The 13,345-nt window shown below is 37.5% G+C and overlaps 2 protein-coding genes across 2 annotated transcripts; both read right to left on the bottom strand.

The window, feature by feature from the left end:
• Positions 1–793: 793 nt before the first annotated feature.
• Positions 794–2,450, bottom strand: LOC141606075 (arogenate dehydrogenase 2, chloroplastic). Its single transcript, XM_074425068.1, has one exon. The coding sequence runs from the start codon at positions 2,375–2,377 to the stop codon at positions 1,235–1,237; it is 1,143 nt and encodes a 380-aa protein (XP_074281169.1). The 5' UTR covers positions 2,378–2,450; the 3' UTR covers positions 794–1,234.
• Positions 2,451–5,947: 3,497 nt separating this feature from the next.
• LOC141606074 (pyrophosphate-energized vacuolar membrane proton pump-like) lies at positions 5,948–13,074 on the bottom strand. Its single transcript, XM_074425067.1, has 8 exons — positions 12,665–13,074; positions 9,177–9,751; positions 8,542–8,921; positions 8,307–8,393; positions 7,891–8,221; positions 7,011–7,421; positions 6,623–6,682; positions 5,948–6,526 (listed from the first exon to the last, which is right to left on the bottom strand). The coding sequence occupies exons 1-8, from the start codon at positions 12,900–12,902 to the stop codon at positions 6,317–6,319; spliced, it is 2,292 nt and encodes a 763-aa protein (XP_074281168.1). The 5' UTR covers positions 12,903–13,074; the 3' UTR covers positions 5,948–6,316.
• Between the last annotated feature and the right edge of the window lie 271 nt (positions 13,075–13,345).

Raw genomic sequence — 13,345 nt, 5'->3', positions numbered from 1 at the left:
GACCATGGATTAGTCCACTTCCGCTCCTGACTCGATGAGCTTAACGGGTTACATTACCACAATTCTACTGCAACCTTCTCAAATAACCGTAGTACAACAACAGTTAAACTGGAGAAGTTCTTATTTCTCATCAAAATTTATTTACCATAATACTTATTCACCAATAAATATAACACTTACGGACTATAACGGAGTATTAAGTAATGTCACTGCTAAGTTCAAAACAGAGTAGCAAAATCATGGTCCGATTTTATTCTCCAGCTTCGTACTAAGAAGATATTGCAGTAACCTACAACAAGACCACCTGTCTCAAGAAACAAACATCGATATATGAACTACAGGCGAGCTTGGTTCTCAACAGTCCAGCGAATTGATCCCTCGTGCCAATTTCAGACCCAATTAGGCGATCTGAGCAAAGGAGCTCTAAACGAACAAAGAAAGAGAGATAACAGCTTTTCACCAACGCAAAATACAGCAGCAACGACAGTCGACAACAACAACAACAACAACAACAAAGATTCAATCTCATAATGATTTTGGATTGACCAACATGAACCAAACTAAACAAATCAACCCAACTCAGCTGTTCACCTTTCCGAACTACCCCAACACCAGGAGGAGCAAACAGTTCGTAACTTGCGCCTGCATGTTTTTATTCACTAAACATGATACAAGTTCATTGCTCCTTTGCCATAATACTTATTGGAACATACATTACCAAATATATTTGCCATACATTACCAAAATGATACTGCAATCTTCCCAAATACTCTTTAACTGACAACACAACATAGAATTAAACTCTAGAAGTTCTTATTCCTCATCAAATATATTTGCCATAACACTTATTCGCCGATAAATACAACTTATTAATATTTGCCATTACACTTATTCGCCGATAAATACAACTTATTAATAATAATGCAGCTACTATATTCCTACTACAACAGGGCCACCTGTTTTCCGAGGAAGAAACATCGATACAGGAACAACAGGCAAGCTAACAACTAATTCTGACCCAACTAGGCAATCTTAATTAAGGAGCTCTAAATGAACAAATAAAGAAACATAACAACTTTTGACTTCGTCTGAATTATATTCAGGATCGATCAACACGAATCTAACTAAATAAATCAAACCCAACTCAACCCAACACTTCAACTTTGCGAACAACCCCTACAAAATTCATATCCAACTCACCCCCAAAGAACCGAAGCTCCACGCTACTACTCCCTTAAGAAGACCCAGAGGACCCATTCTGTGACCCATTCGAAAGCAACTTCATCTCAGCATTCTTCTTAGCAATCCATTCATCTTTCTCTGACTCGTGTTTTTCCTCAAACAACTGATTCCTCAACAAACCATGCAAATGCCCAAACAACTCCCCTTTAATCGACTCAAACGCCGCATCCAACCGCTTCAACTGCTCCATAGAATTCTTATTATACATAAACAACCCATAAAACAACTCAAAACTATCTTTCGACGTATTGTCCACCAAATTCAACAAACTCTCATACCCTTTTGTATTAATCGGAGTATCCTCAAGCCCAAACTTCTCCAACACCCTTCCAACAAAATGTGTAATAAACTGCGACTCGGCCGCTTGTCTATCATGCTCAGCACAACTCATTTCCACAACCCTACACCCTTCTCTCCGAAACACATCCAAAAAACCCTCACACCTACGAATTCTACTCTCCACATTCCCAACCCTAACCTTATCATACACAAAGGTTAACCCTCCCCAACCATTTTTACCGCTCTCCGGTCCAAACATAGGATGAGTACACAAAATATCGAAATGCTGCGGTAAACGCTGTAAAAGCAACGATCTAGGAAACTCCTTAACCGACAAAACGTCGACAAAGAGCGTTGATCTTTTGAGCCGCTGTAATGGTAAAGAATTAAGCACAGGTTCAGTTGATAAAATCGAAGTACACATCAAAATTACCTCAGGATGTTCTTCGCAAAGATCATCAATATTAGTAAAGAAGGAAACCCCTAATTTCGTCGCAATTTGGGAATAATCTGACCTAGAATGTGCAAGAACAGTATGTCCTTGAGAAGCTAGGGTTTTAGCGAGAAATTGTCCGAAATTTCCGAACCCTAACACGCCGATTTTGAGCTTCGTGAATGAATCTTTGACGATCGCGAGCTTTGATTCGTAATCGTAAGGTTGCGCGGCGTCGATGTTTCGGATAGTTAGGGTTCCGTTGTGGGAGTGGCGGCGGATGCGGTTGTTGCGACGGCGGCTGACGGTGCATAGAGAGGATAGTACATTGACGGATGTTGGTGGAGATAGTGAAGGCGGCAGTAAGCGGGTGACGGCAGTGGCGGTGGCGGCGGGTTGGAGGTTGGTGGAGAGAGAAAACATTTGTGTGTTTATTATTGGTTAGTTGCGAAAATTGAAGTGAAGTGGTACTTTTGGAGAGAGAATACATTTTGTATTTAGGAAAATCTTGTATTTATAGTCGTTCTATCTGAACTTGAACTCCACTGCGCCCAATCATTTAAGACGGAAGTATTCGTTTAAGTATAAGATGAGTTTGTTATTCTCTAAATATTTCTTTTTTGTCTTGTTATTTTTTAACAAGTTAGTTATTCATTATTAAACCCATTTTAACCTAAAAAAAATAGAAATATCCGTTTATGTGACTTGGTGGAAAGAAAATACAAATTATTTTTGAAAATCTTTTTAAATAATAACATGTGCGAATTAAGATGCATAATTGTTAACCAATCGATATAAGTTTTGGGAGGGGAAGAGGGGAAAAACTTTTTTATTCTTTTTTTAGGATGATGGGTAGGATTGGAATAAAGTGATAAAGTGTGGGAGATGTAGTAAAACTTATGCTAGAAAATGAGAAAGTATATAGTTCACTTTAAGAGATTAAGAGAAATCATTTGGACCACACAATATACATGACCCCACATATAGTTGATTTTTGACCACACAAACTTGTCCAAAAAATGGAAGAGGCGAGGGAACAACAATGAAATTGGACGGAAAGGGAAAGAGAAACAACATAAGAAATTGGAGGGAGTAATATTTATTTCAAAATAGCTTCTAGATTACTCCCTCATTCAACTTTTATCACCACACTTCTCTAATATATGTGAGGAGTATTATATTAAAGTGGGGTGATAAAAGTTAATTGGAGAGAGTACTAGGTTATCAGGCGCCAAGGTACGATTTTCAGTGCATTTGGTCTTGTGTTTCATAATAATCCGTGGTCTCAGGCAGTGGCAGATCCAGAAATAATTTTTTAGGGGGTCCTACTTATATTAGTTTTTTTGGTGCTTAGATTCGGGTCGGGTTGGAAGTTCTATTGTACGCAAATATTTACACAAAGCGTCTATAATATATCGTGGAACCTTAAGTAATTAGATAAGTAAAGTCTCTATCATCGGTTTTAAAGTTAAAACGGATTAAATTTTAAATAAGACAAAAGTAAAATGTTTAGGAAATAACACAGTGTTTGTCCTAACTTCGGAGAGACAGTCTCTCAATATCGTTATTAAGAGACCTCTCACATGATGGGGTGAGGGATCCAGTGAATTTCTTTTTTCTCTATTATGTCTCTCACTAAATTAGTGAGAGACGATCTCTCATGAGACCTACCGCCTAACACAAATTTATATAAGTGGGTTAGAATTTTTTTATTTTTTTTAATAGGGTAAGGAAAGTAGTTACAATTTTTGTATTAAACAACACAAAACATAATTATATAAATAAAATTTTCTCAATTTTTAAGCACAAAAATGAGATGATAATGTGTTCTATCATATTTGTCACATCATGATATCAATGGTGATGGAGTGTTCGTAGTTTGGAATTACATTTGACTATTTCTTCACATTATTGTACTCTTTTTTTCGTGAAATGCGTGCAAAATTGTGATTGTGGTGTGGTGTGGTGTGGTGTCCCAAACCTATTTTCCTGGGGTCCTCTGTCATCACAACCAAATACTGTAGCTATTACTCTTTTTTTTTACGTGAAATGCGTGCAAAATTGTCATATTTTGCTTACGCAATCTTTTACTCCCTCTGTCTCGGTCATTTGTTGCCCTTTGGTTCTGGCACAAAGACCAAGAAAATGGAAGAGGGCCAATTACTAAATCACAAGTGGAGAAATTGAGCGTAAAGGATCAAATTACTCATCAAATTCATTCTTAAAATGGAAAGGATAACAAATGACTGAGACACCTCAAAATCGAAAAGGACAACAAATGACCGGGACAGAGGGAGTAACAATTAGCATCGTTATAGACGGATATATCCGTCTAAAGTGAAAAATGGATCAAATATGCTTAAATCCACCATACAACTCGTTGCTTGTTTTATGCTTAAAATGGGTGGATAATTGACTCGTCTATAACTATAGACGGATATCTACCGTCTATAATGAGAATTTGTGATCTTTTAAATCTCAACCACCCTCATATCACCTCTAATTAGTTACCAAATTACTTGTTAATTTAGTCTTAGTGATCTAGTTACATGCAAACAAAATTTTTTGTGCCAAAATATTTTTACACAAAAATTTCGATTTTATAAAATCATCTTATAACTCGATTAAAATGTTAAAAATCGACATACATGCAACCCCAAAGCTCTGATATCACACGCCACCCCAACCACCTTCATGCCATTATAGGTAATGGGTCCACCTTGATACCTACTCCCTCCATTCAACTCCACACTACCATTATCCTTTATGCACAAGTTTTAAGAAGAAATTAAAATAGTATTAAAAGGACAAATGTTTTATACAAGAGTTTTGATGGGAATTATTGTGGGCCATGAGTGGCATTTAGTGTAAATATGGTGTTTCAATTAGGACAAAATAGGGTATTATTTTGCCAATTATAGAAAGTGGTAGTGTGGAATTGAATGGACCAAAATAGAATAGTGGTAGTGTGGAGTTGAATGGAGGGAGTATGTTTTAGCAATTGGTCTCCCTTGTGACGGGTTAGCATTTGTGGCGGATATTTTGTGAGATAAAATGGTAACAAAATGGGTTAGTGGAGAAAGGGGACCACATGAATAGTGTTGCAGAGAGAAAAAAAGTGGGTACTTTGTGAGATAAAATGGTATCCGTCACTTAAGAGTGACGAATATGTGCCGTCATAAACAAGAATTTGTGATGTTTTAGATACTGAACCAGATTTCGCTTGAGGATTTTGCTCCACGTTTAATATCAGATACAGTATCCAGTATTATACTAATATTATGAAGGGACAGGAATCAAGATCCATGCATAATTAGCAAATAAAGCTCATGACAGAATACATGCATGCACCTATTATAAAGCGTTCGTCGTGAGGCATGCCTCATGGAGTCATGGTTAGGGTCACGGTCCGAAACTTTGAGTCGGGGCGTGACGCGTACCTTTGTCTAAACACTCGACAAGAATGTAAGCGAGAGCGTCAAGCACTAGTGTTTGTCAAGCACTAGTGCATTCGTAATCAGTCTCGGGTTGTGGGTGTCGGAATCCTAGTCTCGATCGACACACACGGGCTTGTTAGTGAAGTGAAGGCAAGAGTCGTTCATAAGAAAGCAACAACAAGCAATAAGAAGGCAACTTGATGGGAAGTATATTTTTGATTGACTAGTACTCCCCACAGAGGGAAATTTGATATTTACATCCTGGTAGCAGGAGACATTGAAATTACAAGTTTTAGTGTAGAATAGCGATATACCTATTTATGGAAAGAAAAGCTTAACTAAGACTATCCTAAAATAGAAAGCATTTACTAAAAATATACAAGAGGAAATGAAACTACATAGCATAAATAAATCTAAGGGTTCGAAGTGTGCAGATCGTCACACTTAGGGATTAATAGCCTCATCAACCGACATTAGTAGTACTCGTGTGTAATCCACCCAAAATAGCAAGACGATATCATAATCAAGCATTAGTACTTGTAAATGACAATCGATATGTAATTAACAACCGAGATCTTAAATGCAATTCCAACTACATAGAGATTAACTTCAACCAAACGGTTTAAATGAGAAAGTAATTGAATCCCGCGTTCTTAAATGGAGTTACAAATACAAGAAAATTTTGATCAAAACTATAACATTACACGTCTACACCACAATGCTTTACCCAGATTATTATTATCATAATCGTCATCATCATTGCCTTTTCACCCCTACATACGAAGGGGTGGATAGGCGAGCTCCCCTCGGTCTTTCCCCATCTACAACAATCAAAAATTGTGCAACTAAATTTAAACTAACCAATTTATGAGGGAGACAAACGGGAGTCGAAATAATCTGAGATTCTTGCGATGGTGCTTGTGCTCTATCTGTAGAGCTTGAACAGCAAGCCACCATGGGTGGCAAAGAAGGGAGCAAATACAAGCGACTCAACCGCCATAAGCTTGATCAAGATGTTAAGAGATGGGCCAGATGTGTCTTTTAGTGGGTCTCCAACTGTGTCTCCAATAACCGCTGCTTTGTGTGCATCTGATCCCTTGGGGCCTAGCGACCTTGCATGCTCCGATGCACCAGCCTGCCAAAATGAACCCGCGTTTTAATTTTGGCGAATAGAAAAGTATTTCGCTGCATCAGAATGGAAGACTGAAGTATGTTTAACTCGGATGCTTACCTCAATGTATTTCTTGGCGTTGTCCCAAGCACCACCAGTGTTGGATGCGGAGATGGCAATCTGCAATTCAAGTTGATTGACGAGGTTTTAGAACAAATATTAAGATTTGAAAAACAAAGAACGGTATGAATTAAGGTACTCTAATTTCCAATAGTTCGAAAAACTTTAATTATTCCATTCTTGATAATGGAGTTAGGTGCAATTTTTCTCCGGGTCTTTGATTTTCAACAGTTCATAGTGTCTGAGTGGAGACGGTTCATTTTAGGCCAAAACATGGAACATTTTCTATCAAAATGAGAAATTTTATACCCACAGAAACATCGATTAGATGAGGATCAAGGGATAGAAGGATTTTCAAATACAAAGCACATTTTTACAGTTGTCTTACCTGAACACCGGAAACAAGAGAACCAGCAAGAACACCAGAAAGAGTTTCAACACCAAACAAGATGCCAACAATCAATGGAGTGAGCATGACTAGAGCACCCGGGGGAACCATCTCCTTGATAGAAGCATCAGTGGAGATCTTGACGCAGGTAGCATAGTCGGGTTTAGCAGTACCTTCCATCAAGCCAGGGATGGTGTTGAATTGTCGGCGAACCTCCTCAACCATCTTCAACGCTGCCTTTCCCACACTCTTCATTGTCATGGCGGAGAACCAGTATGGAAGCATAGCTCCCACAATGAGACCGATGAAGACTTTAGGAGTCAATACATCAACGGTAGTGATAGATGCACGGCTCACATAGGCACCAAATAGGGCAAGTGAAACAAGAGCTGCTGAACCAATCGCAAAACCCTGACCAGTAAACATTTTGTTAGAAGAGGAAGTCTCACGTGAGATGGTCTTATAACTATTTATGTGGGCCTACGTCGTGATCAAAACTAAAATGTTTACTTAGTACTTGTCAACTATCACTAATGATTTAGAAAGTGTCACTAAGCAAAAGGACCGCTTAATAAAAAAGGTATGATTAAGCGCAAGTGAGTTTATTTTCAAGGGAATTACAAGATCTCATACAGCAAGTATAAAATTAACTAACAGATTTCATCAGTTTTTTTCATTTGTAATTCAAACGTTATGTTCATGTTAAAATGGTAGTGCACATAGTAGTGCGCTGCAATATAAGAATCGTCTCATGTGAAAAATTGTCGTGTATGAGAATTTGCATTGTTAAGTAACTCTTCATAGTCACTATTCCTGAATGAAAATATAAAACCTTTCTCTTCTCGAAAAATAAAATGGAGTTCTAGAAAGTATGTAAGACCTTTCCAATAGCAGCAGTTGTGTTACCAGCGGCATCAAGGGCATCAGTCCTCTCTCGGATTGTGTGGCTCATGCCTGCCATCTCAGCAATGCCTCCAGCATTATCACTGATGGGACCATAGGCGTCAATAGCCAAACCGGTGGCTATGGTGCTCAACATACCAAGAGCCGCAACAGCAATACCGTACATAGCCGCAAAGCTAAAACTCACGTAAATGCTAATGGCTATGGCGAAGATGGGAATAATGACAGATTTGTAGCCCAAGGCCAACCCGAAAATAACATTTGTTGCGGCTCCAGTTTTGCAAGAGTCGGCAACATCTTGCACAGGGCTACAACAAAGCACAACTTTATCAGCTTTGTGGAGAAACTTGAAAGAAATTGAATAAATAACTGTGCTCTTTTGCATGTTAATACCTGTATGCATTGCTAGTGTAGTATTCCGTCACAAATCCAATGATAAGCCCAGCCCACAAGCCAACGGCAACACATAAGAACAGTTCCCTACATAGGTAAACGGTAAAGTCACCATCAGCACGGAGACACATAAATTTGGGATGGAGAACGTCAATGCAGAAACTTTCAAGTACACAATTTAACCTAAAGAGTAACATGACAGCAAATAGAATAAAAGGACTGCCAAACAGCTTACCAGTTCTTAACCTCTTTCTGCTTGCCAAAATCAAAAATAGTAAACGAAGACGGAAGAGCTGTGAATGACACAGCTGCAACCCCAATTGTCATCAACACAGTGGAGATGATTAGCTGTCTCTTAAGAGCTGGCTCAATCTCCTTCACAGCCTTGATTTCAAAGAAGTCGGTTGCAAATAAGGTTGTAATCAAGCACATCACAATACCAACTGAGCTAACTAACAAAGGGTACAACATTGCAGTAAGCTCATGGTTGATCCCAAATGAGGAGATGGATGCAACAACCAGGGCAGCACACGACGACTCAGCATAGGAACCAAAGAGATCAGATCCCATACCGGCAATATCCCCAACATTGTCACCGACATTATCAGCAATCACCTGGGAACAAAAGCACATCACATAGGCTACTTCGAAAAAATATTTAGCATGTATGCGTGCCTTGTATGAGACAATTTCACGTGTGAGACAAACCCAATTTTGAATTCTTGTGTATTCTTCACTTAATTATAGGGTTAAAGGATTGGTCACTTAGTCTTGCAGGTAAGACAGTATCAAATAATTTTTTGTGTAACCAAGTTTGCTAGTCAACAATGTAAAGCTAAACGTAATATCACTAAAGAAAAAAAAACTTACAGCTGGATTCCTGGGGTCATCTTCAGGAATGTTCCTTTCAACTTTACCAACAAGGTCAGCACCAACATCGGCAGCCTTTGTGTAAATACCTCCACCAACTCTACCAAATAAGGCCATGGAAGATCCTCCAAGACCATACCCAGTGATTGACTCAAAAAGACCTTCCCAATCGTCACCATAGTAAATCTTGAAGAGGAGAATGGTCACAAACAAAACCAACAGACCGTTTGCAGCAAGAAGGAAGCCCATCACTGCCCCCGACCTAAATGCAACAATAAAAGCTTTACCCACGCCCTTTCGAGCCTCTAACGTTGTTCGGGCATTAGCATATGTGGCAATCTTCATCCCAAGGAAACCCGAAGCCAAAGAGGTGACAGCACCAAGCAAGAAGGACACTGTGCTAAAGATCGCAGTGGCAAGAGCTGGTTTGCAACTCTTGGTTTTGTCATATCTGCAGGCTTGGCTTTTTGTACTGAAGCCCTCAACGGATCCAAGAAAAAGGAAGATAAGCACAGCAAAAGCGACCATAAATATACCAACATACTGGTACATAGTGAAAAGGAATGAAGTTGATCCTGTAGAAAACAAGCAAGTCGATTTTAGATGGCTAATAGACCACTTTGCAAACATCAAGGTGAAAATATGTGTGCAGTAATACTTGTGCAAAAATGTCAGTTTACGTTCAACAGCTTCCAAAAAATGGGATGACACTGATGATTTCATTACTAAATCTCAAAATAACTGGCCTCTTTCTACATCTACTAAATAAAAATGTGAACTTACATTATCGAATTATCCCTATTTATGAAGCAATGTCTCTGCTTGTAGATTCTTAAGTCAAGGGGTGACACTGATGATTTCATTACTAAATCTCATATATGACCACTTGTTAAATTTGGACAAATATAAATGGGATGAAGTGAGTATTAAGGCATTTACTATACGTGAAATGTCCCCATTGCCCCAAGAGTTGAACCTGTAACGACTTTCAGCCTAGTCTCTCTACTTACGCAAAGTGAAACATCAATCTTCAATAAGGACTTATTAAATGAACGGTACACCGCCACCATTTATCATTGGTTACAAATTATAATCAAGTGGACAAGTAAAACTCCAAAACTCTAAAGCATACAATCAACCACTAGTGGGGAAAGGACTTATTAATATAGTAGCATACTGTTGAGCGCTAGTCAAATTAGCTGTTCCCCAAGTTCCGGCAGTGGCATGTTAGACAAGATCTACATCTAGCATATTCATAATATACATAATATACTAATCCTCTATTACTCCTAAACAGGCAAGCACCAACTCAGAACTTGCAGAGCTTAAAAAACAAAGCCAAACTGCACCGTGAACGAATCATTGCCATGTGACAAAAACATATTTTTTCTTAGTAAACTAATTAAAATAAAATAAAATAAATGTCAGAGAACCTTGATATTAAGTCTGAACACATCATGTGCCGCACATTAAATTAAGGATGCAACTAAAATCAGATCTAATTTGAGAGCTTTGACAAAATCATGTCTCACGCTCTCACATTACATTTGGCACCAGCCTCACAATCATTCAACCAAACCATGAACACAATACACTCATGGGCACTGGGCCCGAAATCGACCAATTTTTTTGGAAATCTGTCAAATCACGCACAGGAATCTCAGAAGCATACCAATTACTATGTCAGAAATCCTAAAATGTACTAGTGTGACTTATGCCACACAGATTAAACCATTTTCAGCCTTTGATTGTCCTAAATTAATAATAGTGCCCCACAAAGAAAAGACAATCAAAACTCAATCAGGCACTCTAAAAAGATATACGCGTAATCTAGCACAGCCTCACTACAACGCTGGGATTTAACCTTGCGGTATACTATAAGCCCACTTAAACAAAAGCTCAGATAAAAGCATTTAGATTTGGAATGGAAATACAATGCACTAAAATTTAATGGATTCAAATACAATTATCTCCGGGAATCAAGTGTTGAACATCCAGAAAGATATACCCCACATAATCACAACGGCAAAATTTCAGTTGCGACTTCAAAACTTAAAAAACATTACATAAGATCTGACTATACCACTAACAAGTAAAGGTTAACTTCATAAACAAGACCAATAAATTAAAGCTAACAGCAATTAGTCTACATTGTCACATTTTCGTTGAAACAAATCATCAATCATAAGGAGATACTCTCTAAGGTAAGTAAATCAAGTGTAAAAACTCACATAAAGTAAGATCTATAGCTTAACAAAATTACACTCAGCGAAAAACCCGTCCAAGTAATATAAAATTACACTAAACGAAGCAAAATAATACCAAATAAAATGTAGAGCAATTAACTGAATAAAACTTGGATATTGTAGGCTTAAACACAATCCAATGCTCAACTTTTGTCAGGATTCTTAACCGAACTATCATAATCAATTTGAAAGTTTTTAAAATGTCGATATAATAGAGGGTAGAATCACAATGACAAAGTACATCCACATTAAGTTAGAGATAACTAAATTAATTCAAAGATCAATTAAAATGGAGTAAAAATTCCTTTTTTTAAGAATTCAAACAGAGAAATCACTAAGATACTAAGAAGAGTTTAAGTTGGTGACCCTTATTTCATTTCTAAAGCATTTTTAATCTAACACAATTCTTGCATAAGGCGGCCTTACACGAGAATTTGTGTAAACCAGTTTTTTCGTAACCACTTTTTAAGAGTTCGTTTTACTACACGACTCTAAAAAAAAAAAAAAAAAAAAAAAAAAAAAAAAAAAAAAAAAACTCAAACTTTAAAGGAATAGCTTAAATCATACAATGAATTATCCCCCCTGTCGCTATCGTTTGTTTACTTTTTTTTATTCCTTTTTATTCTTGATGAGGAAGAATATTTACAAAACAACCAGCAAGCATAAGCAAATTAAAGATGATTAAAATGCCAGACTTTACAAATCCACAGAAATATAAACTACTGTAATAAAAAGACACAAACTTTACAAACACTAGAACATACCCAGAAAATAAAGAACATGATTAATCATAAACAATCGTAAACATCACACCATTCGATAAAAAACTCGAACTTTATTAAGAATACATGCTAAATCAAGACAAATAATAAAAAAAAAAATCAAGGAACAATTACAAAAGGGGTAAAAATCCCCACAAATTAAAAGACTCAACCTTTACAAAAACCAAATCATACCCAGAAAACAATCACATACCAAAAACAAAAATAAAATAAAAATTAAAGGGGTAAAATGTAGGACCTTAATCATTAACTTAACCATGGCAAATCCATACAATTCAACAAAAATTCTTACTTGTGACGGTCATAAGTTATGACGTAACTTACAATCGATTTAAATAATGTTAAAAAGAAAAGGGGTTACGAGACGTAAAGCAAGTCGATAATTAAAAGACAAAAAAATTATATAAAATGAACAAAACCCAGAAAATGATGAACAAAAAAAGGGGGTAAAATGATGGACCTTCAGAAATGGCGGTCTGAATTTCAGCACATTTAGCGACAACACTATGATCATTACCACCATCTTCTTCTTCAATAAGACTATCAGAGACACCATTTTTGTGGGTGGTGGAAGGAGAGAGTTTGACGGTGGAGACAAGGTACCATTGGAATAAAGAGAAGGCGATTCCGATGACGGCGCATACCGGAATTATTATCTCTGTTGCGAGATCTGGGAGAATTCCTGCTGTCACCACCATTGATGGATGATAAAGATAAGGTGATGGTGACGATTGAGGGAAATTGAATGAGGGGAGGGATAGAATTTGGAGAGTTGGGTGAGAAGTGTGTGTGGGAGGAGAAATAGGTGTGGATTATATAGGAGGAGCTGGATTTGTGTTGTCGAGACTCGATACGATTATCGGGGTACTCGGGTCGGTTATGTTTCAGATTAGAGAATGAATTGTAGTTGGGTCGTGGGCTGCCATGTCAACATGGCTCGACACGAGTAAGGATCCTCTTCATTTCTCAAAAGGAAATGAAGGTTCATTATTTTTCAATGATTCGGATTAATTTTAGGTTTAATTGGATGGTTTTATTTGAGAAAGAAAAGGTAAATGAATGAGAGTGGAATATATAATAGAATAATCCTTGTGAGGGAAAATAGACCAAAAACTAATGGTGAGGATCCTTTTCCGCTCCA

The sequence above is a fragment of the Silene latifolia genome, chromosome 10, assembly GCF_048544455.1.
Source record: "Silene latifolia isolate original U9 population chromosome 10, ASM4854445v1, whole genome shotgun sequence".
NCBI lineage: Eukaryota > Viridiplantae > Streptophyta > Magnoliopsida > Caryophyllales > Caryophyllaceae > Silene > Silene latifolia.
Note: the sequence above shows the minus strand (reverse complement) of the source record. Positions and strands in the feature narration are given on the sequence as shown.